General features: G+C 47.0%; 1 protein-coding gene across 1 annotated transcript in view; it reads left to right on the top strand.

Moving 5' to 3' along the window:
* LOC140409163 (protein unc-119 homolog B-like) overlaps positions 1-26,914 on the top strand; it is an 89,812-nt gene that overhangs the window by 37,443 nt on the left and 25,455 nt on the right. Inside the window, exon 2 of the mRNA XM_072497370.1 lies at positions 25,588-25,701. Within this exon, the coding sequence (XP_072353471.1) occupies positions 25,588-25,701 (114 nt within the window). The remainder of the gene's footprint in view (positions 1-25,587; positions 25,702-26,914) is intronic.

Below are 26,914 nucleotides of genomic sequence, written 5' to 3'. Positions count from 1 at the left end.
GATTGGATCAGTAATTGGCTATCACATAGAAGACAGAGGGTGGTGGTAGATGGTAAATTTTCATCCTGGAGCCCAGTCACCTGCGGTGTACCACAGGTATCAGTGCTGGTGCCTCTGCTATTTGTGATTTTTATCAATGACTTGGATGATGGAGTTGAAGGTTGAGTTAGTAAATTTGCTGATGACACCAAGATTGGTGATGTAGTGGATAATGTGGAGGGCTGTTGTAGGCTGCAAAGAGACATTGATAGGATGCAGAGCTGGGCTGAAAAGTGGCAGATGGAGTTTAACCCTGATAAGTGTACGATGATTCATTTTGGTAGGACAAATTTGAATGCGGATTACAGCAGGGCAGGGTTAAGGGCAGGGTTCTGAAGAATGTGGAGGAGCTGAGAGATCTCGGAGTTCATGTCCATAGATCTCAAAGTTGCCACCCAAGTGGACAGAGCCGTGAAGAAAGCCTATAGTGTGTATCATTTATTAACAGGGGGAATGAGTTTAAGAGCCATGACATTATGCTGCAACTCTACAAGACCTTGGTTAGACCACATTTGGAGTATGGTGTGCAGTTTTGGTCACCTCATTATAAGAAGGATGTGGAAGCTTTGGAAAGGGTGCAAAGGAGATTTACTGCCTGGATTGGAGGGGAGGTCTTATGAGGAAAGGTTGAGGGAGCTCTTTACTCAGAGTGGTTGGGGCAAAGAACGCACTCCCAGCTACGGTAGTGGAGTCAGATACTTTAGGAACTTTCAAGCGGTTATTGGATAGGCTTTTGAAGTGCACTAGAATGACTGGGAGTAGGTTGATTTGATCTTAGTTTCAGACTAGTTTGGCGCAACATTGTGGGCCAAAGGGCCTGTACTGTGCTGTACAGTTCTATGTACTCATTGCTACTGGCTCTACATCTGTTTGAAATCTACTGTTGTAGCTACTGCTTGAACGTTTACTTTATTTCAGCCTACTCCAGCTTCATATAAAATAGTGTCCTAGGCAGATGGGTGAACTAGACAGATAGGACGGCATGGTAGCGCAGTGGTTAGCACTGTTGCTTCACAGCGCCAGGAACCCTGTTCCTGTTGCTTCACAGCGCCAGGAACCCGGTTCGGTTCCCGGCTTGGGTCACTGACTGTGTGGAGTCTGCACGTTCTCCCTGTGTCTGCATGGATTTCCTCCGGGTGCTCTGGTTTCCTCCCACTAGTCCTGAAAGACCTGCTCGTTAGGTGAATTGGACATTCTGAATTCTCCCTTTGTGTACTCGAACAGGCGCCGGAGTGTGGCAACTAGGGGATTTTCACAGTAACTTCATTGCAGTGTTAATGTAAGCCTACTAGTGACACTAATAAAGATTCTAACTAGTTTTGCAGGTCAGTTTTATATTAAGATTTGTGGATGGATGTACAGCACCATTAGCAAATCTGTTAATCACGCAAATCTGTTAATCACAGAGTGCAAGTCTATTCCATGGAGAAATTAGAAATCTTGAGCCCCTTTCATTGACATTCTCGTTTAGATGCCGAATGTTTACTAGGTTGATGAAAGGAAGCATTGTTTTTTCCTGTTTCTTTTAAACTTTATGGAAACTTACAAAAAATCAAAACTTATGGAATTTTACGACTTTTTTGCCCCTCGAAGTGTTGTCTCCCGCATGAAAAGTGGAGGGCAGCTCGCCAGTTGCTTTGCAGAGTTACCCCACTGTATTTTCAAACACTTTGCCGCGTAGGGAGGGGAAGGAAGAAGAGTAATTCAAGGGCCTGTCCCATGATGTCATGCTGGTGGCCGCCAGCGACCTTGATTAATGAGATCAGAATTAGAGCACCCTTATGGAGGCGGCTTCTTGTAAGGGCACCAGTCTGGGGGCGTTGGTAACTGTGCCTCTGCCGTTCCCGCCGGCACGGTACTCCACCAGCCTGTGGTGGTGGCGGCCCTGAGAGTCTGGGGGCAATGGAGGAGACATGTGGAAGCATTGGTCTGTTCCCAATCTGCGATAATCACCGGTTTGCTCCTGGGAGGATGGATGGGGGGTTCCAAATTTGGCGGAGAGCGGGGATTGAGAGGATGGGGGACTTGTTTATAGAGGGGAGCTTTCCGAGTACGAGAGTGCTGGAGGAGAAGTTTGCATTGGCAGGGGGAAACAAATTTCGATATCTGCAGGTGCGGGACTTTCTGCGTAGATAGGTACCAACCTTCCCACTCCTGCCGCTAAGGGGGATTAGGGATAGGGCGGTTTCTAGAGGATGGATAGGAGAGGGGAGAGTCTCGGACATATACAAGGAGCTTATGGGATCGGAGGAGATGCAGACCGAGGAGCTGAAGCGAAAGTGCGGGGAGGAGCTGGGGGGAGAGATAGAGGAGGGTCTCTGGGCGGACGCGTTGAGTAGAGTCAACGTGACCACAACATGTGCCAGGCTCAGCCTGATTCAATTCAAGGTCGTTCACCGGGCTCACATGACGGTGACCCGGATGAGCAAATTCTTTGGGGTGGAGGATAGGTGCGCAAAAATGTGTGGGAGGACAAGCGAACCATGTCCACATGTTCTGGGCATGTCCAAAGCTGAGGGAGTTTTGGCAGGGGTTTGCCGACGTCATGTCCACGGTATTAAATAAAAGAGTGGCATTGAGCCCAGAGGTGGCGATTTTCGGGGTGTCGCAGGATCCGGGAATCCAGGAGGAGAAAGAGGCAGATGTTCTGCCCTTTGCTTCCCTGGTAGCCTGGAAGCGGATATTACTAGCCTGGAGGGACTCAAAGCCCCCGAAGTCGGAGACCTGGCTATCGGACATGGCTGGCTTTCTCTGCCTGGAGAAAATTAAGTTCGCCAAGAGAGGGTCATTGTTAGGGTTCGCCCGGAGGTGGCAACCATTCATCAACTTCTTCGCAGAGAATTAACCGTCAGCAGAAAGGGGAGGGGGGTAGATTATGGGGTTAGGTATGGTGGGACCTGTGGGAGAGTGAGGCGGTATTTGCACTATGTTTATATTTTTATGTACATTGTTTATATTGCTGCTGTTACAATGCCAAAAAAACCCTCAATGTTTATTTAAAAAACAAGAATTCGAGCACTCTGATGAAAGCAAAATTTTAAAAATGACCCTCTCCCTCCCAAGCACTACCTCCTTGGGGTCTATCTGGGCACCTTGGCTGGTTTTTTCACCTGGTCTATGTTTGTTGTAAACCTGTTGTAAACCCCTCTGATGTGACACCACATGGGTGGAATCCTAAAGTGGGGGATAATGTAGTGAAAAAGCCCATTAATATTTAAATCAAAGTAATGGGATTCATGACGGGCACCCCATTACATCATTTGGTGGGAGGCGGGATGGAGTGGCATTCTGAATGGGAAACCCTGCCAGCGTAGAAGCTATTTGGGGACACCCATTGGATTATCTGGCCCTGCTGGCAAATGCAGTTTTTCATTTTATAATAGATGTGCATTAAAAGTCCATTTGTCTTAATTTGGCCATGATAATGAAGGCTGCCTTGGAGAACGCTTACTCGGAGATCAGAGGCTGAGTGCTTCTTTCCTTCCAGTCGGGGAACACTTAAGCAGTCAAGGGCATTTAGCCTCTGATCTCCGGGTAAGCGTTCTCCAAGGTGGTCTTCAAGACGCACGACAATGCAAAATCGCCGAGCAGAAATTTATCGCCAAGTTCTGCACACGAGTACGGCCTCAACCGGGACCTTGGATTCCTGTCGCTTTACATTCATCCCCCACCATCTGGCCAGGGCTTGCGAAATCCTACCAACTGTCCTGGCTTGAGACAATTTACACCTCTTTATAATCCGGGGTTACCCAGTCTCTCGTTCTGTAAAGACTTAAACTACCTGCAAATGCTCGCATTCAAAGCATTGTCTTGTATCTTTGACTTTATCTAAGTGTTGTAAGACTTCTTACTATACCCAGGCAGAAACACTTGTGCATCCTGGACTGGACTGGAACCGATGTCCTGGGGTGGGGGGGGGGGGGGGGTTTGCTAGAGCTGTTGGGGAGAGTTTAAACTAATGTGGCAGGGGGATGGGAACCGATGCAGGAAGTTGGAAGGTAGTAAAACAGGGACAGGAGCAAAAGGCAGTAAGGGGGAAAGTGTAAGGCAGAGAAGCCATGATCAAAAATCAAAAAGGGCGACAGTACAAGGTACAGTGACAGAGGGGAGCTTAGTGAATAGGACCAGGAATACTAAAATGAATAAAACGGGAAGTGAAAACATTAACGGTAAGCGACGCGGCAGGTTGTTACATGAAGATGTGGGTTCAACGACAAGGAAAATTAGGAGAAAGGTTAAGAGGAAATATAACTTGGGAGAGGTTACTGATCGAGGTGTTAAGATTCAGAACAGAGGTTTAAAAAAAAGCCAACATAAATGTACTTTACCTGAATGCTCGTAGTATTCGGAATTGATGGCGCAAATCATCGTGAATGACTATGATTTAGTGGCCATTACTGAAACATGGTTAAAGGATGGTCACGACTGGGAGTTAAATATCCAAGGGTATCAAACTATTCGGAAGGACAGAGTGGATGGTAAGGACTCTGTTATTTAAGGATGACATCCGGGCAACAGTAAGGGATGACATCGGTGCTATGGAGGATACGGTTGAATCCATTTGGGTGGAAATCAGGAATAGTAAGGTGAAAAAGTCACTGATAGGAGTAGTCTATAGGCCACCAAATAGTAACATTATGGTGGGGCAGGCAATAAACAAAGAAATAACTGATGCATGTAGAAATGGTACAGCAGTTATCATGGGGGATTTTAATCTACATGTCGATTGGTTTAACCAGGTCGGTCAAGGCAGCCTTGAGGAGGAGTTTATAGAATGTATCCGCGGTAGTTTCCTAGAACAGTATGTAATGGAACCTACGAGGGAACAAGCAGTCCTAGATCTGGTCCTGTGTAATGAGACCGGATTGATTCAGGATCTCATAGTTAGGGATCCTCTCGGAAGGAGCGATCACAATATGGTGGAATTTAAAATACAGATGGAGGGTGAGAAGGTAAAATCAAGCACTAGTGTTTTGTGCTTAAACAAAGGAGATTACAATGGGATGAGAGAAGAGCTAGCTAAGGTAGACTGGGAGCAAAGACTTTATGGTGAAACAGTTGAGGAACAGTGGAGAACCTGCCAAGCGATCTTTCACAGTGCTTAGCAAAGGTTTATACCAACAAAAAGGAAGGACGGTAGAAAGAGGGAAAATCGACCGTGGATATCTAAGGAAATAAGGGAGAGTATCAAATTGAAGGTAAAAGTAGCAAAGATTAGTGGGAGACTAGAGGACTGGGAAATCTTTAGTTTCTACAAATATATAAAACAAAAAAGAGTGGCTAAGGTAAATATTGGTCCTTTAGAGGATGAGAAGGGAGATTTTATAATGGGAGATGAGGAAATGGCTGAGGAACTGAACAGGTTTTTTGGGGTAGTCTTCACAGTGGAAGACACAAATAACATGCCAGTGACTGATGGAAATGAGGCTATGACAGGTGAGGACCTTGAGAGGATTGTTATCACCAAGGAGGTAGTGATGGGCAAGCTAATGGGGCTAAAGGTAGACAGGTCTCCTGGTCCTGATGGAATGCATCCCAGAGTGCTAAAAGAGATGGCTAGGGAAATTGCAAATGCACTAGTGATAATTTACCAAAATTCACTAGACTCTGGGGTGGTCCCGGCGGATTGGAAATTAGCAAACGTGACTCCACTGTTTAAAAAAGGAGGTAGGCAGAAAGTGGGTAATTATAGGCCAGTGAGTTTAACTTCGGTAGTAGGGAAGATGCTGCAATCTATCATCAAGGAAGAAATAGCGAGGCATCTGGATGGAAATTGTCCCATTGGACAGACGCAGCATGGGTTCATAAAGGGCAGGTCGTCCCTAACTACTTTAGTGGAATTTTTTGAGGACATTACCAGTGCGGTAGATAACGGGGAGCCAATGGATGTGGTATATCTGGATTTCCAGAAACCCTTTGACAAGCTGCCACACAAAAGGTTGCTGCATAAGATAAAGATGCAGGGCATTAAGGGGAAAGTAGTAGCATGGATAGAGGATTGGTTAATTAATAGAAAGCAAAGAGTGGGGATTAATGGGTGTTTCTCTGGTTGGCAATCAGTAGCTAGTGGTGTCCCTCAGGGATCAGTGTTCGACCCACAATTGTTCACAATTTACATAGATGATTTGGAGTTGGGGACCAAGGGCAATGTGTCCAAATTTACAGACGACATTAAGATAAGTGGTAAAGCAAAAAGCGCAGAGGATACTGGAAGTCTGCAGAGGGATTTGGATAGGCTAAGTGAATGGGCTAGGGTCTGGCAGATGGAATACAATGTTGATAAATGTGAGGTTATCCATTTTGGTAGGAATAACAGCAAAAGGGATTATTATTTAAATGATAAAATATTAAAACATGCTGCTGTGCAGAGAGACCTGGGTGTGCTTGTGCATGAGTCGCAAAAAGTTGGTTTACAGGTGCAACAGGTGATTAAGAAGGCGATTGGAATTTTGTCCTTCATTGCTAGAGGGATGGAGTTTAAGACTAGGGAGGTTATGCTGCAATTGCATAAGGTGTTAGTGAGGCCACACCTGGAGTATTGTGTTATGTTTTGGTCTCCTTCCTTGAGAAAGGACGTACTGGCACTGGAAGGTGTGCAGAGGAGATTCACTACGTTAATCCCAGAACTGAAAGGGTTGGATTACGAGGAGAGGTTGAGTACACTGGGACTGTACTCGCTGGAATTTAGAAGGATATGGGGGGGATCTTATAGAAACATATAAAATTATGAAGGGAATAGATAGGATAGATGCGGGGAGGTTGTTTCCACTGGCGGGTGAAAGCAGAACTAGGGGGCATAGCCTCAAAATAAGGGGAAGTAGATTTAGGACTGAGTTTAGGAGGAACTTCTTCACCCAAAGGGTTGCGAATCTATGGAATTCCTTGCCCAGTGAAGCAGCGGAGGCCCCTTCATTAAATGTTTTTAAAGTAAAGATAGTTTTTTGAAGAATAAATGGATTAAGGGTTATGGTGTTCGGGCCGGAAAGTGGAGCTGGCCGAGTCCTCAATGCTCAGAATACTTAGAAGATTGATGTTAAAAGAATACTGGAAGATTCAACCCTGGTCAGGAAGGGAGATGAGATCCTGTTAAAGTTGGGAGGAGCTTGTGGCTTCATTCACAAGATGACATTTCTGCTGAGAGTGCGGTGTAATATTTTAACATGACGTGTTGTTTATTGATGTTAAGTTTTTTTTGTAATTTATTTAGGACAATATGCTAATGTTTAGTCACTGTTGTAATTAATTTGTCACAGCAAAAGTCTAAAAACATAATCTTGTGATTCTTTGCATTGGTCATTGGAAAATGTATATCTCTTTAAAAGTTATAAGTCACTACAGGTATCACAATAATATTTGGGGCTACAAAATTACCTAATAGGATCTGAGTGGAATGGTGCTCCAAAAATGATTTGGCCTTGTGATTTGGTAGGGTGGACTCCTGTCTATGGTCAGGTGCCAAATTACAAGACCGCTTGGCTTCACCTGCATCCTTGTATATCCCAAGTGTGCTGCCTTGTTTTGGAATTGTTTCTTGATCAAGTAAAGTTTTGGCAAATTTTAGAGAACGGAGGAAGAGGAACAAAATAAATCATTCCTTCAGTTACTTTTATCCTATATATTGTATTGTTTTACTTTAGGGAATATATGAAAATGACAAATATTATTCCCAGTATTGGAAAATGCATTCAATTGACTTCACAGAAAGACTACTAAAGGTACTGTTGCTCTGTTTTGGTCCCAACAGCGTCGCCAATACTGTGGGTAGTTCTATTTATCTTGGTGAACCACAAGCCTTCCCTTGTATCGATCAAATAACCACACAACCAGTTAGTTAGTTCAAAGATGGTTTATTTGCATACACAAGAGTTATCTCAACATGCAAACACAATATCTACTACGAGTTAAACTACACCTACCAGCTACAATAACCTATACTTAACTTCAGGGCAACCGGCACTGTGCAAATGGATAAGGCCTTTATCTGGATTTCACTTGGCTGGTTCGAAGAAAGTGTCTCTGTCTCTGCTGGGCTCATCCGTCAGGTAACGATCGTTGGTCTTGAACTTAGCTGGCTGTTCCTGCTGCAATTAGGTTGGCACAGGCCGGATCCAAAAGAGACAGAACACATGGCTGTGTCCTCTTTTATCCCTCTGGGATTTCATGCTCTTTGGGGCGGTCCTTAACCTTGGACCCAATAGTTCGACAGGGCTCTTATCACTGTCTTCGATTTTGGCCAATAAAGGGGTGGGTGATTTGGTAGCTGAGCGGGTCCTTAGCGGTCATTGACCTTGGCAGTTGTGCTTTCTGAGTAAGGGGAATGGTGCCGATCAGTCTGTGGCTGTACCGGTTGCTTGATTGGAGTTCTATTGTCCTGGGAAATGGGCCATTAAAATGCAAACGAGCGGGAGTTTCGGTCAGGTCTGGTTACCTGTGTTTCAGATAGACATAGGCTGTGTATCTGTCCAAGTCCTGGGTTGGCCATAATTCCCATGGTCCTTTGCAGGTGGCCATCTTCGATGGCTACATTCCGTCCTTTTGATCCTGAACACGAAGCGTGGAGGATCACACTGTTGATCCCTGTTCATCCTTGGTGGCCCCGTCACCCTTGGTCAAGGCAAGGTTCTATGGTTTGGGACATTTACCTAATATTTCATTAATACATTCATAAATTAATTCATCTCTGATGGTCACTATAATTCAGATCACTGTAACATTTAATTTATCTGCACAGTTGATCTCTAGCTAACTCTATCTAAGCTACTCTCATGCTGCTGGTGAATATCAAAGAACTTGTATACAGTACAAAATTTAAAACAGCAGTATCACATTTCTACTTAATCCTAATAAAGTTAAAGAGGTACATCGTTTATTTTTAGCAGCGATTGTTACATGAGTTCAATTTTGTTGAATTCCAAAGAAGGGGGATTGGACTGTATATATCGGGGAGCAGGAGGCTTTTGCTCGCCATTTACGGAGTCAGAGTGTCTGAATGAAACTGCAGATTATTGCAATTACTAGAAGGGTCTCTACTATGTATGAAAGGGGGTTCCATTTGGCAATGTTTTTTGCACCAGGTGGGGGTTTCGATGTCTGTCTTCATGTGTGGTGTAGTGTCTGGGCTGGTGGTGGCCTGTTGTGTGGTAGTGTTCGTTACAAAGGTTCGTTGCGTGTGCAGTTGCAGAAGTCCAGCGATGATCCAAACGCATGTCAGCAGTCCTTGCTTCATTCTGTGTTTTCGGTTTTCCGTGTAATCCTGGGGATGCAAGCATAGTATCTGTTATTATCTTTGGTTAATATCTCGTTTTATTAGTCTTTCTCTCCTTACTCCAAGTACCCGTTATGATTGTCATCGTGTGTGACTCCTCATTTTTTTTTTTTTTCGAAATACCATTTTGGAGAGACAAGAAATGCAAAATTTTTTAAAGTATAGAGACTCTCGCAGCTTGTGATCGATGCGGGGAGTTGGGGAGTGGTCGGACAATTTCTTCGACCAGCCTTTTCTTTCCTCGCAACCAGTGGTGGTTGAGGCTTATCTTAACCAGCCGAGTTTCAGGGTGGAGTTTCGTCCCCGGGCTCCGAGGTATTTCGCGTGTAACAGTGTGTATAGCAGCAGTGATTAGCAACCAATTGTGTCATATGTGTAAAAAGCATGTGGGGAGCGACCAGGGGGTCGCGGGAGGTAAAGAAAAGAAGGGGTGAGCGTACGGAACATGGCAAAATGCCTTCTTTATACCACAACCAAAGGGAGAGAAGAGAAGATGAAACTAAGGCCTGCCAAAGGCAACGCAGAGTATAGAGAACCATTCCAGACCGTATGAAGTGACGGGAACATGAGGTACGTGTGGGCTGCAGCGGAGAAGAATGGGTGGAATCCCCGGGTAGGGTGGGGGTTAGTGCCGTTACTCCACTACCCGAGCTTAACTGACCGGATGAATTTGGGGTCCTTGGGTAGGGCGGGGATCAGTGCCGTTACTCCCTACCTGGGTGGACGGTAAGAGTTTGCAGTCGTGTGGAAACTTGTCATAAAGACTGGGAGAACAGTGATTTGTTTCTCAACAAACATTTGCCTTTAACTGACATTGGGTATCGTACCCCTGAATCAGAAGAGTAATTTTGTGTGGGGCGACATAAATTAAAACCATGTAGTAGAAAAAAGAAGGAAAAAAGCGGGCAGGCTCCATCAGAACTTTGGACACCCTGGGCGAAATTCTCCGGAAACGGCACGATGTCCTCCGACTGGCGCCCAAAACGTGCAAATCAGTCGGGCATCGCGCTGCCCCAAAGGTGCGGAATCCCCCGCATCTTTGGGGGTCGAGCCCCAACCTTAAGGGGCTAGGTCGGCGCCGGACGAATTTCCGCCCCGCCAGCTGGCGGAAAAGGCCTTTGGTGCCCCGCCAGCTGGCGCGGAAATGACTTCTCCGGGCGGCGCAGGAGCGTAAGCGGCCGCTGACGGCATTCATGCACATTGGAGGGAGCCTCTTCCGCCTCCGCCATGGCTGAGACCGTGGCGAAGGCGGAAGGGAAAGAGTGCCCACACAGCACAGGCACACCCGCGGATCGGTGGGCCTTGATCGTGGGCCAGGCCACCGTGGGGGCACCTCCCGGGGCCAGATTGCGCCGCCTTGTCCCGCCGGTAAGGTAGGTGGTTTAATCTACGCCGGCCGGACAGGCATTTTAGCGGCGGAACTTCGGCCCATCCGGGCCGGAGAATCGCGGGGGAGGGGCCCGCCAATCGGCGCGGCACAATTCCCGCCCCCGCCGAATATCCGGTGGTGGAGAATTTGGCAACTGGCGGGGGCGGGATTCACGCCAGCCCCCGGCGATTCTCTGACCCGGCGGGGGGTCGGAGAATCTCGCCCCTTAATACTTAGGTGGTGTCTCTTTCTCATCATCTGGGCACCTCCGGGTTCTGTACCAAACTGTGTTGTAAAAGCATTACCAAAACGAGAGTCAGTATCTGAATCATCACCATCTCCCAGTTGCCAGACTTGTGCCTGCCGTTTCTGTGCCTTGGCCGCGTGGGCCCTCGGATGGTTCGAATCGTCATGCCTTACTAGTCTGCAAGAGTTGTCGTGGTGCCAAAGCGGGGCTTGTTTCTTGTGAGGTGTATGGGTGGTGGGGCTGGAGGGCAAGTTACTGTGGTCGGACGATGGATGTGGCGGTGGCTGGGGGAGGGCATATAGGGGGTCAAAGATATCTAAGTCGTGGTTCCGGGGGCTGGGATGACTGGGGGCAGAGAGATCGCGCCAGTGTTCCGGGATATTAATCAAATCCGGGAGGCCCTCGTTGTCAACCGAGTCAAGTTCAAGGTGAAAGTCCGTACCTGTGGGCCGAGACAAGTTCGGCTCTGTGGGCGTAGACGAGGGATAAATGTCGGCATGGCTGGGGGAGGGTTGGATTAGGGGTCGGATTAGGTTGTCGATAGGCGGGGCGTAATCGTCTCCTATTGCCAGAGAGATGTGATGGGAGTGGCTACATTGTGATCTGCAGACTTTGAGCTGGTTGATGTGGATCCAACCAGTTTTACCGTTGGGGTACGTTATCTTGTGCACGGAGATAGTTCACTTTGTCGGAAATGGAGTAGGGTCCTGCAAATTTGGGGGAATGCAAAGAACTGGGGTTGTAAAGGGAACCCATTACTTGCTGTCTGACTGTGTACTCTACGGGGTGGACGCTTTTGTCAAAGCAGGTTTTACTCTGCTTCTTTCTAGCGCCTAATTGGACAGCTGCAGCGAGCTGTGCCGCTTTAATGTTATCTGTAACCTGTTGGACTGCTTTTTCATGGGTGAGGGTGGTTACTGTAGGGCTTGCCGAATAAATATTCAATACCCTTCATGGGCCGTCCGGTGAGTGTGGGGGGTGAAACCTGTTGAACTGGAAATAGGAGCGCAAATGAGAGGACTGTCCCCCGTGTGGTATTGTCCTGTTGCACCATCTTCCTAATGGTCGCTTTTTCCGATTCATTCTCTCGACAATGCCACTGGATTGGGGGTGATATGCTATATGGAATTTCTGCCTGATCCCAAAAATTATTAAGACATTTTGCATGACTCTGCCGGTGAAGTGGGAACCTTGGTCTGACTCAATGCTGCGGGGGAGACCCCAGCGTGTGAATATCTATTGGGTCAAAATCTTAGCAGTGGCCTCTGCTGTGTTTGACGGTGAGGGAAATGCTTCTACCCATTTAGTAAAGGTGTCGATTACAACCAGCACGTACTTTAAACCGTTTCTGCAAGGGGAAAGGGGGCCGATGTAATCGATTTGCAAATTTGTCCAAGGGCCATTACCAGGTCAGGTGTGACTTAATTGTCCTTTCTTTGAGTAACGTTCAGGATTGTTCTGAGCGCAGATAAGGCAATTCTCAACATAATGGGTTATATCGCTTTTTAAATCGGGCCACCAACACACAGGTCTTAAATTGGCAATGGTATTGTCTATCCCCTGATGTCAGTGTCCGTCATGAAATTGGTAAAATGAGCTGGTTCCTGCCCTGGATGGGGCTCACATAAATTCTGTTTTTTAAAACTATGCCGTCCTGTACAGTCCGTGCGTCCCTCCATTTATCATAGGGGGCTGGGAAGTTGCCATCTCAAACCGCGACAACGCAGAATCGCCGAGCAGAAACTTATAGCCAAGTTCCGCACACATGAGTGCGGCCTCAACCGGGACCTGGGATTCATGTCGCATTACATTCATCCCCCACCATCTGGCCTGCAAAATCCTACCAACTCTCCTGGCTAGGTACAATTCACACCTCTTTAACCTGGGGTTACCCCATCTCTGGATCTGTAAAGATTTAATCACCTGCTAATGCTCGCATTCCCAGCATTGTTTGGCATCTTTGAATTTGTCTATATATGTGTTTCTGGAACAGACCTCTTCATTCACCTGAGGAAGGAGCAGCGCTCCGAAAGCTAGTGACATCGAAACAAACCTGTTGGACTTTAACCTGGTGTTGTAAGACTTTGTACTGTGCTCACCCCAGTCCAACGCTGGCATCTCCACATCACATCTAAAACCTGTTTGAGGGTGTCATCTGCTTTTTGGGTTTGGGATAGATCCTCGATATTGGTCTAGGAAACCTGGACTGAGTCCTGGACTGAGTGTATCGGTTCGCTTTCGGGTGACTGCCACAAGTGACCGTGGCGCGATCCTGCTTTGGTTAAGGCATCTGCCTTTACATTACCAGGTGGGGAGGAGCGATGATGGCTTCTTACTTTAACGATACCGTATGTGCGATCTGAGGCTGTTTGGAGAATGTGCTTTAACAACGGGGCCGAGGGTAGAGATTTTCCATCGGCTGAAACAAAACCTCGAGATTCCCACGGGCTGGAATTCTGTTAAACTGTTGCACGCATACAGGCTGTTGGAGTGTATGTCTGCGGGGGTTGGAAAAGAGTTGAGGTGCTGAATTACATAGGCTCTGGCTGCGAGTTCTGCTGCTTGTGAACCTAGGTGGCCGGGCAATTTTAAAGAGATCTCTTCCAGTGGGTGTCCCTGCGCATCTTCCACGTAAATTCTACAACCTGTAATTCTAACTCCATTTTCGATTGTGGGGGAACCGTCTACAAACATTTTTTAAGTATCCCCTGTGGTTTGGTAATTCTGTGTCTTACTGTCTGCTCGTGGGTGTAGTGACTTTGGGATAAAGGGTCCTGTGTGGTGTTGGGCTGCTATGATCTGGCACTTGTGGGGTCCTGCATATTGGAGATTATCGGTCAGAAATGTGTGGGTTTTGGTGCGTTTTACCGTAATGTCCCTGCCTTGTAATAGTAGTGTCCAGCGAGCTGCTCTGATTTGGCTGACTGAACCGTCCTTTAATCAACCGTCTAGTAATAGTTGCGTGGGGGGGTGCTAGGTCAAGATCGTGACTGGGTTGAGGCCTGTGATGTACGCCAAGTACTGTACTGCCCAAAAGGCAGCAAGTGCCATTCGCAGGCTGAGAATCCTTGCTCTATGGGGTTGAATACTCTTGAGGCATAGGCTACGAGTCCTAAGTGATCTTGTCGTTCTTGTAGGAGTACTGCTGATGGGGTTCGGTCGGTGTTTGCTACTTCGATGGCATAGGGCAAGTCTGGATCTGGAACTTGTAAAGCGGGGGCTGTGCCTAGGGCGCATTTGAAATCATCAATGGCGTTTGTGTGCTGCGGAAGCCATTCCCATGGGGCGTTCTTTTTAAGGAGCTCTGAGAGTGGGGCTGCTTTGGTGGCAAAACCATCTATATAATTTCTGCAATATCCTACCAAACCTAGGAATGGCTGGAGTGCAGTGACGTTTTGGGGCAGGGGCAATTTAACGATGGACTCGATCCGTTTTTGCTCAATTTCTTTCTTCCCGTGGGTGATGGTGCCTAAATAAAGAACCTTTTCCTTTAAAATCTGGGCCTTTTTGGGGTTGACCTTGCATCTGATTGATTGCAATAGGCCTAGTAATTCAGATAAGAGCTCTACGTGTTCCTCTTTTGTGTCCTTTTGCAAGAGCAGGTCGTCCACATATTGTATTAGGCATTCGGGTCAGGAAAATTTAGAAAGTCCGTTGGCCAATTGTCAGTGGAGAATGGAGGGGAAGTTATGGAATCCTTGTGGGAGGCATGTCCACGTGTACTGCTGCCCTTGAAACGTAAATGCGAATTTATACTGACAGGTCCTGTCTAACGGGATGGACCAAAAGCCATTAGTGATGTCCAGCACTGAAATATTTTGCCTGTGCTCCCTGTTTGAGCATGGTCGCTGGACCTGTGGCAACAGTGGGGGCTGCTAAAGGCGTTACCTTATTAAGTTCTCTGTAATCGGTCATTAGTCGCCATGAACTATCGGACTTTTTTACGGGTCAAATTGGGACATTATTTGTGGAAGCTACGGGTCGAATAACTCCTTGATCTAAAAAACTGTTAATAACCTTCGAAATCTCACCCTCGGCTTGCTGTGGGAAACCGTATTGCTTTTGCGGATTTTGATCGGGACTTGAAATCTTCACTGTACCTGGGATCTTCCCGTAATCGTGTTTGTGTTGTGCGAACAAAGCTTTGTGATTTATGAGGACCTCTCTAATCGTCTGGTTTGCACTAATTGTTTGAGGATTAAACCAATAGTCCCCTACTGAGCAATCCTGTTTTCATAATCCCCCTACTGTGAGCGTACCGGGAGCCCTAACTGTTTTAGCCATTCGCCATACACATTTGTTTACTGGGTCAAACAAAAGGTTATGGGAGCTCGTAAAATCAATGCCTAAGATATGCTCTGCGGTTTGGGGTAAGGCAACTAAAACGACGGTGTTTGGTGCTGATGTTCCCTATCTGGATGGGTATGGGAGCTGTGATATATCCTTGTTGCATGTGGCCTGTGAATCCACTCGGGGTGATGGTGTCTGTGGTGGACCATTTGTCCTGTTGAAACATGATGGAGGAGTTTAAAGTGGCGCGGGATCCTCCTGTGTCCCATAGGAAATCGACTGTATGTCCCCGGACTGTGCCTGCAACTACTGGTGTGTCTGATTTGTCCCAGCGTGTGTCACAGACCCACGTTGGGGAGTCCGAACACCGTCAATCTGTGGAGTTAAACGCTAAGTCGTCTGAACGGGCGCTAACATTATGCATGGGCCTAACATTGTTCCAAGGTGGGGGGTTTGGTTGTTGGTATCGTTGATGGTTCGGGGGCTTTTGTCGGCAATAGCGGGCATAATGTCTTATGTGGCCACAATTGTAACAACCTCGTGGTGCCTGTGCTCTGGGGTGCTGTCCTGTCCCTCGTGTTTACCCTCGTTTATCCATGCTGGGTCCTGGCTAGTCCTAACTGGGTGCATGTTTGCTTCTATATCATCCTGGTCTGTCCGTCGGTGTAGGGTTTGTTCCCGTGCTCTAGAAAGTCGTTTCAGTACCCAAACTTCATTGTGTGTGTGGTCTGTGGGATCGTAGTTTACACAAGCCTTTTGACCTGATTCTGTGGCATGCAGGACTGAGGTGCGGGACCATTTAGTGGTGTCGTCGTCATTTAGGTGTGCGCGGTTCAATTGTCCGTAGAATGCCTGAAATGAATCCATAGACGACCAGCAAACGCGGTCAGATGTTCTCCCTTCTTTTGCCTGCAGTGATTTAAGCCCTCGACTGGATCTCCTTTGTTATACCAGATGACATCTAATATGGCTTTCTCCATTTCCTGTAGGGTTCCTCGTGCTACATTTTGGGGCTCTGGCAAAGCTGACCTCACGGACTGGCTAAGGCTCATAACTATTAGCTTTACTTCCTCCCTCATCTAGATCGTACATAACTTTTTGTTGGCGCACCTCCTCAAAGAAGCTGTGTGGGTCTGTGGTGGGCTGGAATGGACTAATCTTTGTGCAAGCTTCTCTTAATTGGGGTATGGATAGTGGGTGGTGTAAACTATATCGGGCTCCTCCTGATCTGATGACCTACATTGTGTGGTAACCAGATTCATGGGGGTCAAATTGTGAGTGGGGGTGTGTGCTGCCTGTGCAGTCGATGCTGCGGGTGCTTTTCCTTTTGGGGCGTGGGGGGCTCGATTTTGATTTCCCGTGTCCTCTACATATCTTTGGGTGCTTTCGTTTAACTCTTGCCAATCTTGAGCATCTTCCTCATCTAAATCCTGCCCGAAAGGTGTACCTAAAGCTATTCTGTACTGAGAGTAGCGACTGTAACTTTCCTGTCTTCCGTCGACATTCAGCATGGTCAGCAGTACTCTGCCTCTGTTCCTTAATGGAGTTGTGGAGTGCTCAAAGCTGCTTTTAAATCTGTGCATTTGCTAGTTAGCTGGGCGACCTGTTCAGTTTCTTCTCGTTCCAGGACTGCACGCTGTCTATCTTGATAGGCTTTATCGTACTGGGTCTGGAAGCTACTACGGTGAACTAGTCAAGATTGATGTGTGCGTTTTTCATCCCCCATTTCCTTGTCCTCAGCTGCTAACTGTTCCCGGAGTTGCTCAATTATCTCCTCGCTTTCGTTACTGTTTCCCTCGTTCTTTTCTTCCTTCTCAGTTAACTGCCTAAGGAGCGTCCTCACGACCTCTGTGCCTCGCAACTGTGCCAAACAGGACACTATTGCCATCGCCGTTCTGACTTTCCCTACGTTTTTCTTGTGGACCTTGCTTAAGTTCTCCCACCAAATCTGTCCTATCTTGCCTGGACCTGACTCATCATTAGCGCAAAAATTCGACCAAAGGGGCCATCCTTTCCCCTTTAAATATTTCCTTAACTCTTCCTACCATATGGGGCATTGCTCAGCTCTGTTGGTCGCTACGACCTCGGGTTCCTGTGGATTCGTCAATCTTTCCATTACTTTAGTGGCCATTACTTTGCTTATCTCTTTCTCTACTTTTAATTTGGGACAGGGGAATAAGGCGGCGATTTGAACAGCGGGTATGGTTTAAGCTGTTTTCCGACTCTCAATTCCTCGATAGTTGCACACAATTCTAATGAGTCTACTGTACTCTTCCTGTTAGGTACTCTGCAGGCGAGTACACACTTCTGAAATTCGGTTATTTGGTCGATATGGGACTTGCACTTGTGGTTCTTTCTCTTTCTCGCAATTGGATTCAAAGTTTGTGGGTGTTCTCGGAGTGACAAAGTCACTTCTAATCGAGTCCCGGCGGAGTCGCCAATAATGTTGCTCTGTTTCAGTCCCAACCGCTTCGCCAATACTGTGGCTAGTTCTATTTATCTTGGTGAACCACAAGCCTTCCCTTGTATCAATCAAATAACCACACAACCAGTTAGTTAGTTCAAAGATGGTTTATTTACATACACGAGAGTTATCTCAACATGCAAACACAATATCTTCTACGAGTTAAACTACACCTACCAGCGACAATAACCTATACTTAACTTCAGGGCGACCGGCACTGTGCAAATGGATAAGGCCTTTATCTGGATTTCACTTGGCTGGTTCGAAGAAAGTGTCTGTCTCTGCTGGGCTCATCCGTCAGGTAACGATCGTTGGTCTTGAACTTAGCTGGCTGTTCCTGCTGCAATTGAATTGGCACAGGCCTGATCCAAAAGAGACAGAACTCTTTTATCCCTCTGGGATTTTGCGCTCTTTGGGGCGGTCCTTAACCTTGGACCCAATAGTTCGACAGGGCTCTGATCGCTGCCTTCAATTTCGGCCAATAAAGGGGTGGGTGATTTGGTAGCTGGGCTGGTCCTTAGCGGTCATTGACCTTGGCAGTTGTGCTTTCTGAGTAAGGGGAGTGGTGCCGATCAGTCTGTGGCTGCCGGTTGCTTGATTGGAGTTCTATTGTCCTGGGAAAATGGGCCATTAAAATGCAAACGAGCGGGGGTTTCGATCAGGTCTGGTTACCTGTGTTTTAGATAGACATAGGCTGTGTATCTGTCGGAGTCCTGGATTGTCCATAATTCCCATGGTCCTTTGCAGGTGGCCATCTTAGATGGCTGCAGTACTCATTGTTGGACCCAAAGGTGTTTGGTGGCTACTTTACCTTTACATGTGGTTTTTGCACCATCATTATGCTTTTGGGCTTTTTCATGGCCTGCTTACAGTGGGATTTTCAGCAAAGGAAGGCGAGGGCTTTTAAGTGTTAAGGTTGACATCTCTTGGCAACCATGGAAAGAGAAGCAATAAGAGCAGGAGGCAAGTGGGTAGCTGGTGACTAAAGCCTTATTTGACTTTATTGCAACTTAGAAAAGACTCTGACTTGTATTGCTATCACAACTGAAATAGTTTTGTATCTTTCAGTAAAATTGCATTAATGTTTTTTTTCTCTCCTGTCTTGCCTCTCCTCATCAAAAGTATTATTTGCATAAACCTCTGAGATCTTCATCTCCTGATATTATCTCCCAGTGCTTCTAGCCTACTCCCATGTTCCTGTCATGTCACTGTTAACTCAGAACTTGAGCTCCACCATATCTCCCTCCTGGCTTCCCTCAGGATATACACTCAGACAACTTCCAGCTCATGTAGATAAAAGGTTGCGGACACCACCATGTATTTGTCAACCTTCACTGTACCAATTTTAAATGTCTTGTCTTCAAATCCATGGCTTTTCGCAATCCTATCTTTTAATCTCCAATCTTCCATCCCAACAATTGCTCTGTGCTGTTTGATTCTGATCTACTGTACTTTTTCTTGCACTCTACCAAACAGTAATGACACCTTTAGTTAGCACGCTGCTACCGTCTTAACTCTCTCACCAATCTCTCTTGCTACCATTTTTCTCCTCCAAAACTTGCAAGACTTCACAATTCAGGCCACATGCTCCCTAACTTCTCAAGCTGCTTTCTGTTCAGTATGTACCATTCAACCTTAAATCACCTTGAAATATTTTGTTTACATTGAAGGTGCATTGTAAATGGAAGTTCTTCTTCCCCAGACTTTGGGATTGGTGGTTTTGTTCTTGCTTTGCTCATTGGAGAACAAGAAAATGGAGATGGAGCATGAGTGAATGGGCTTTCGTGTTCATGGCGACCATTCTTTTGTGTTAAATATTGAAGTTATCATGCCTCCACAGCATTGTGCCCTTTCTCTTGCTGTTGATGAAAGAAATGAACGTGATCATATTTGTTTACTTGTCTCCCACCAAACGTAGAAGGGTTTGTAGGTCCACTGTCGGCCGTTGGGGAGATATCTTCAAGCAGAGTGGTCAAATTCTGCTTTAGTTTTGGAGGGATGAGATGATGTCTTGGAAATATTTCTCCTGAATACAGCAGAAAGACTCATATTTTCAAGATAATTAGGCAAAATTGCAAACTTTTACAGCTGAACTTTTTTTCGTGGTATGGTTTCTCTCCATTTTGTGGATTTTGTCTAAACGTATCTGCAGTTTGAGTTCTTTTGTATATTGCAATGTCTGAAGTAGTAGTAGCTGGGACTTGCTAGAGTTCATACAGGAGAACATTCCTTTGAGTACCCAATTCATTTTCCAATTAAGGGGCAATTTAGCGAGACCAATCCACCTACCCTACACATCTTTGGGTTGTGGGGGGTGAAACCCATGCAGACACTGGGAGAATGTGCAAGCTCCACACGGACGGTGACCCCGGGCCGGGATTCTAACCTGGGTCCTCTGCTCCATAGGCAGCAATGCTATATACTGTGCCATGTGCTGCCCTTACAGCAGAACATTCCTGAATTAAACAAAGGAGGGGAAGACGTCAATAGAAATGATGGTCTATATGGTTTGGGGCATGTTGAGGACGAGGTGCGAAGAGAAGCAAATGGAAAGAATCCTTAGTTCTTAGATCTTAATCTTATTAGTCAGGCTGTTTGTTGGCTAGAATCCATTTCCTCTGACTAATTTTCTGGCATCTTTCTTATGTGGACACCCAGATGACTATTTTGCATTCGGAAAGTCAAAGGAAACAAAAGGGCAGATTTTAAACTTTATTTCTAACGTACTCTACACTTTATCTCCTGTTTTGTCTCTTTACTAATATTTATCTTCAGTTCTGTTCACAGGGGATGATTAAGAGCCTGGCTCACGTTCTAGTTATCTCTTTTACATAACATTTTCTTTGTATGCTGGAATTCTTTCTGGTAGAACATTACACTATAATGGGGCCAATTTTTGCTGAACTCCTTTTTTGGGAGTTTACAGACCAGCAATGTATAATTGAATTGGAAAATAAAAGAACAATAAGTTCATTCAGGTGGTCAAATGCTGAAGCATAGGTGAGCAAGTACTACAGAGAGCTCTGTGTTTTACATGTATGCTTACAGTTTATGTTGCTTTAGATGTTTGTGAAGTTATTTTACAAGCTAATTGATCATTAATTATTTAACATCACTGGGACTTCCGGTGGCGGCTATGAGGGAGTAAGTCGCACACTTGGTGGCTCGCGCTCCGGGTGGACTCTTGGCCCCCCCCCCAAAGCACTCGGGCACTGAATCCATACAGAGGTGTATGGAACTAAGAAGTAGGAAGGAGCGCAAACAGCTGAAGTGGACAAGCAAGGGCAAAGGGGAGGCTGTGAGTGAAACCAATATGGCCGATGTCCAGACCCGGGCACTGCCAGCTCAGCCGACAATGGAGCACCTATTGCAGGTTATGCAGGAGAACTTCCTAGCACTGAAAAGTGATTATTTGGAACCGCTCCAGAAATCGTTTGACCGAATAGAGAAAAGGCTGGATGCCCAGGCTGAGAAGATCCAGGAGCTGGAGAAGATGGTGGAGGAGCAGGTGGACTTTCAAACGGTGGCAGACATGGAGATTCGAAAGTTGAGACACCAACAAAAAATGCTCCTGGAAAAGCTGGAGGACCTGGAGAACCGGTCTCGCCGGCAGAATTTAAGAAGCGTTGGCCTCCCGGAGGGGGCCGAGGGGCTGGATGCTGCCGCGTATGTGGCGCTTATGTTCCAGAAGCTGCTGGGGAACGAGGTGTTCCCTTGCCCGCCGAAGGTGGACAGGGCACATAGAGCGCAGTGAGGCAGCCGCGGCGAGGGGGTCCCTCACGAGTGATGGTGGTCAGGTTCCACATGTTCCTGGATAAGGAGCGGGTTCTTCAATGGGCCAAGAGCACGCAGAGCTGCAACTGGGACAATAGCACCCTGCGCGTTTACCAAGACCTGAGCGCAGAGGTGGCCAGAAAGAGGGCAGGCTACAGGCAAGTTAAAGAGATTCTATATAAGCAGGTGAAATTTGAACTGCTCTATCCGGTGCGACTGTGTGTTACGCACGAGGGCCAGTACCATTATTTCGAGAAACCCGAGGAGGCGATGGACTTTGCAAAGAGGCAAGGGCTGGTCCCGAGCTGAGGACTCTTGGACTCGTGTTGGAACTTTTAATTTTTTTTTCCCTCTTGTTTCTGAGAGATGCCTGTATATTTTTTCATGCTTTTGTATCTTGGTTTTTATGTGTTTTTGTCTTTTTTTTCTCTTCATATCTCTTTTTCGCTTTTGTGTTTGAGTTTTGTTTTATTAAAAAAAAAGAGAATAGTTAGAATGGTTCGGATATGGGGAGTATTTTTCGGGGAATTTTTGCGATCTCTTTCTGCGTTCAGATAGGAATGGTTGACAGTGCCTGCTATTTCATTTTGTATGACTTAAATTGCACTATTGTTGGGGCCGTCTCTCTCCTGTTTAGAGTATTTGTTTAAGCAGGGCTGATTTGGGGAAGTGGTGTGGATGGGCTGGGGGGATGGGAGCCAGGGAACAATAGGTGAGAGACTCGCTGGCACCGGAGTTGGGAGCCACCAGGCTAGCTGGGTGGGCTAGTCAACGGAAGCCAGGTGGGGGGTGTTCATTTAGCTAGTTTATGTCAGGGGTTAGGTTATAGGGTGGTGTTGCTGGGGGGGGGAGGAGGGAGTAGGGCTGCTGACTATATTGGAAATTGGGCATGGTAACAGTGAGGAGGTCGGGGCTGGAGGCGGCCAGGAGGCGGGCCAGAGGAAGCGCGACACGTGGCTTGGGAGCTGGCCAAAGAAAGGAGATGGCTGATTGGCAAAGGTGGGGGGCGAGGTGCCCCCTGACCAGGCTGATTACCTGGAATGCCAGAGGGCTAAACGGGCCACTCGAGGGCGTGTGTGTTCGTGCATTTACAGGTTTTTAAGGCCAACGTAATCATGTTACAGGAGACTCATCTGAATGTGGCACACCAGGTCAGATTAAGGAAGGGCTGGATTAGTCCGGTCTTCCATTCGGGCTCGACGCTAAGACCAGGGGGGTTGCGATCTTGATCAACAAGCGGGTCCAATTTGAGGTGGAGGGCACAGTTGCAGATGGGGGTTGCAAATTTGTTATGGTTCGGGTTAAGCTCGAGGGGGTGAGCGTAGTCCTGGCCAACGTATATGCCCCTAATTGGGATGATGTAGATTTTGTTAAGAGGTTGCTGGGGAAGATCACTGACTTGGACTCACGCAAACTGATCATGGGTGGGGACTTTAACACAGTTCTTGATCCTGGCCTGGACCGGTCGTGTTCAAAAACGGGTAGGGTGCCAGCGATGGCAAAGGAACTGAGAGGGTTCATGAAGCAAATGTCAGAGCTGACCCTTTGAGATTTAGTCGGCTGTCGGTGAAGAAGTTTTCATTCTATTTTCACGTCCACAAGGTGTATTCCCAAATCGATTTCTTTATCATGACCAGGGACCTGCTGACAGGGATGACGTGTGCAGAATATTCGGCAATTACCATCTCGGACCATGCTCCGCACTGGGTTGATCTGCAGATTTGCAAAGATAGCTTTCTGTGCCCACTATGGAGGCTGGAAGTTGGGCTGCTGCCGGACGAGGCGGTGTGTGAGAGGCTGAGGAAATGCATGCATAATTACCTGCAGGTAAATGGTACTGGAGAAGTCTCAGGAGCGGTGCTCTGGGAGGCGCTGAAGGCAGTGGTGAGAGGGGAGCTGATTTCAATCCGAGCCCATAGGGACTGGGCAGAAACGGACCGACTGGTTAAGGAAATTTTACGGATGGACTGGAGCTATGCGGAGTCCTCGAGGCCAGAGTTACTCCGGAAACGACAGAGGCTGCAGACCGAGTTTGGGGTGTTGTCTCCAGGGAAGGCCTTAGAGCAACTTAGAAGGGCAAAGGGTGCAATATACGAGCATGGGGAGAAGGCCAGCAGAATGCTTGCACAACAACTAAGAAAGAGAGAAGCGGCTAGGGAAATAGGAAAGGTAGTCAATGGGGAGGGAAACTTGTTGGGGGACCCGGTAGGACTGAACAAGGTGTTTAGGGACTTCTATAGCAAGCTGTACACCTCGGAACCCCCCCACGGGACCGGAGGGGATGAGGTGCTTTTTGGATGGACTGACCATCCCAAGAGTAGGTAGGGGGTTGGTAGAGGAGCTGGGGGCCCCGATCAGGACCGAAGAAGTACTGGGGGGCCTGAAGGTCATGCAGTCGGGTAAATCCCCGGGGCCAGACGGATACCCGGTGGAGTTTTATAAAAGGTTCTCCGAGATAGTGGGGCCGGTGCTGGTCAGGGTGTTCAACGAGGCAAGAGACAGAGGGGTCTTACCCCCGACGATGTCGCAGGCCACTATCTCGCTTATACTGAAACGGGATAAAGACCCAGAGGCATGTGGGTCCTATAGGCCGATCTCTTTGACTAATGCAGACGCTAAGTTACTGGCCAAGATCTTGGCGTCTAGAATTGAGGACTGTGGACTGGACCTGATTGCAGAGACCAAATCGGATTCGTAAAGGGCAGGCAACTGTTGGCCAATCTAAGGAGGCTGCTCAATGTGATTATGATGCCCCCGGAGAGCAGGGAGGCAGAGGCAGAGGTAGTGGTAGCAATGGATGCCGAAAACGCTTTCGATCGGGTTGAGTGGGACTATTTATGGGAGGTGCTGGGACATTTTGGGTTCGGGGTGGGATTCATTGACTGGATTAGGCTGCTATATCAGGCCCCAGAGGCTAGTGTGAGGACTAACAGGACGACATCTGACCACTTCAGACTGCACCGCGGGACTAGACAGGGATGCCCCCTCTCCCCACTGCTGTTTGCGCTGGCTATCGAGCCGCTGGCAATTGCCCTGAGAGCTTCAAGGGACTAAAAAGGGCTGGTCCGGGGTGGGGAGTGGAACATAAAGTCTTGTTATATGTGGTTGACCTGCGATACGTGTCCGACCCAATGGCGGGGATGGACGGAATCATGGAAACCCTGAGGGAATTTGGTCGGTTCTCAGGATATAAATTACACATGGCAAAGAGCGAGATGTGGGTAGTGCAAGCGAGAGGTCAGGAGAGTAGGCTGAGGGGCTGCCGTTCAGGCTGGTAGGGGAAAGCTTCAGATATTTGTGGATACAAGTAGTGAGACTGGGGTAAGTTGCATAAGCTAAACTTGTCCCGGTTGGTGGAGCAAGTGAGGGACGAGTTCCGGAAATGGTGAGTGCCTGATGAAATGGAGGTTGAAATGAAAGAAGAGAAGTCCGTGCAGGGGCTGAGGGGAGGAAACAGTGAGATATATTTCTGGTTATGCTGCTATGGTGGGTGAATGAGAATAAAGAGATGATATAAGGCAAGATGCTCAAAGGAGGAGAGTGCGAGGGGCAGACTAATGTGAGCTGCACTGGCACTATTATGGTCTTGGTTGGGCAAGTGGAGGAAGGTGTAGCTAGTTGGGGTGGCTTTGTTTAGCATGGAGTGTGTCATCACCCCTCAGTCAGGTTTTTATAATGACCAAGATGTTGATACAATCATCCTCCTTGAATTAATGGCTGGCAAGGGCCTTAGTCATAAGTAAACAGACAAACTAGAGGGAGAAAGACAGAGAACTGCTTGGATGGCCAAGAACATAGGGTTGGTAGTGGAAAAATGAAGTGGACAAGGAGATTGGTCAGATTAACCTGCTGTTGGCATTTTGTTAATCTTTTATCTTAACTCCCCTGAATTCCTGTTTTTTTGGTGATTTATTTTCTCATGGTCTGCAAGCTTACAATAAATTAAGCAAAAATAGTCCGCTTTCTTAGTGTACAGTGAATATTCTGAATTTTCATTCCATGATCAAAGTCCCTTTAACTGAGTCATTAAATAAACGCGATTGATGTGATGTTCATTTTGTGCCATGTGGTTTCATATATTTTTGCTTTCATGATATCAATAGTTTTAAGAAATGACATTAAAAATTACTTTCTTTCAGCCTATTTATGCAAGCCCGAAGACAATATTTACAATATCGACTTTACACGTTTTAAAATTCGAGACATGGAAACTGGGACTGTTTTGTTTGAGATTGCCAAGCCACCAGCTTCCGGTACGTTGCCACTTGGGAGAAGGCTTCTGCATTCTATTAGGCTCGATGGTTTTGGATGGCTCTCATGAACATAACCCATTAAGTATGGTTTAACACTCAAAACAAAAGTAAAATACTGCAGTTTTCAGAAATTTGAAATAAAACAAAATGCTGGAACAACTCTGGTCTGGCAGCAACTGTAGAGAGAGAAAGTGTTAACGTTTTGAGACCACACAACTCTTCTTCAGAGCTGAAGTGAAGAGTTGTTATGGTTTTAACACATCTGGCTTTGGTCAATGGTTTAATGGCTTTAATCACTACTTTGTTAAGCCTATTTTAAAAGCACTGATTATTCAGTCTGTCTTTCCACACTCTTTCTTTTTAGCGTATTCAATTCAAACTTTTTTTAAAGTTTGGAAGGCTTTTATTTTCCACTACTTTCTTGGTCCCACTAGCACAGTGCTTCCCGAGGCCCCCCCCCCCCCCCCCCCCCCCCCCCCCCCCCCCCCCCCCCACACACACACACACACACACACACACACACACACACACACACACACACTGTGACCCTGTTTTCAGGCTTGAAATTGCTGTGACCCCAGGGTGGGCAAATAGAGATGAAGAGACGGGGGTGGGGCGGTAAGAGTGACTGTTGTTGAACTTCAGAGTTTGAAAAATAAAAATAGCACCTACCTTTTCAAAGTCTATTTGGATCCGGCCTCAATTATGCGCCAGTCAGGCCACACCCAGTAGTTCAAAAACCCACCAGGATTTAAAGGAGGGTTTCCCTATCAGGACTTTCCCAAATTGAACACAATTTGCACCGAATGAACTGATCTCAGCTGGGTCTGATGCAATTTAAATCAGCACCTGTAATTTTGTGGGGGGTGGGGTTGTGGAGATGCTTCTGATTGCTAACCAGCAACCTCTGCTGAAGTGGGCACATATGAAATGAAAAATGAAATAAAAATCGCTTATTGTCGCAAGTAGGCTTCAAATGAAGTTACTGTGAAAAGCCCCTAGTCTCCACATTCCAGCGCCTGTTCGGGGAGGCTGGTACGGGAATTGAACCGTGCTGCTGGCCTGCCTTGGTCTGCTTTAAAAGCCAGCGATTTAGCCCAGTGAGCTAAACCAGCCCCTAACATCCAGTGAACATCCAGTCTGCGTGCTCTTTCTCCCTCCCTCACTCCCCTTATTCACCCACTTCTCTCCGCCTCCCCACTGGCCCAAGTAT

Source organism: Scyliorhinus torazame, chromosome 1 (genome assembly GCF_047496885.1).
Source record: "Scyliorhinus torazame isolate Kashiwa2021f chromosome 1, sScyTor2.1, whole genome shotgun sequence".
NCBI lineage: Eukaryota > Metazoa > Chordata > Chondrichthyes > Carcharhiniformes > Scyliorhinidae > Scyliorhinus > Scyliorhinus torazame.
The sequence above is the reverse complement of the archived record's forward strand: the minus strand, read 5'-3'. Positions and strand labels throughout refer to the sequence as shown.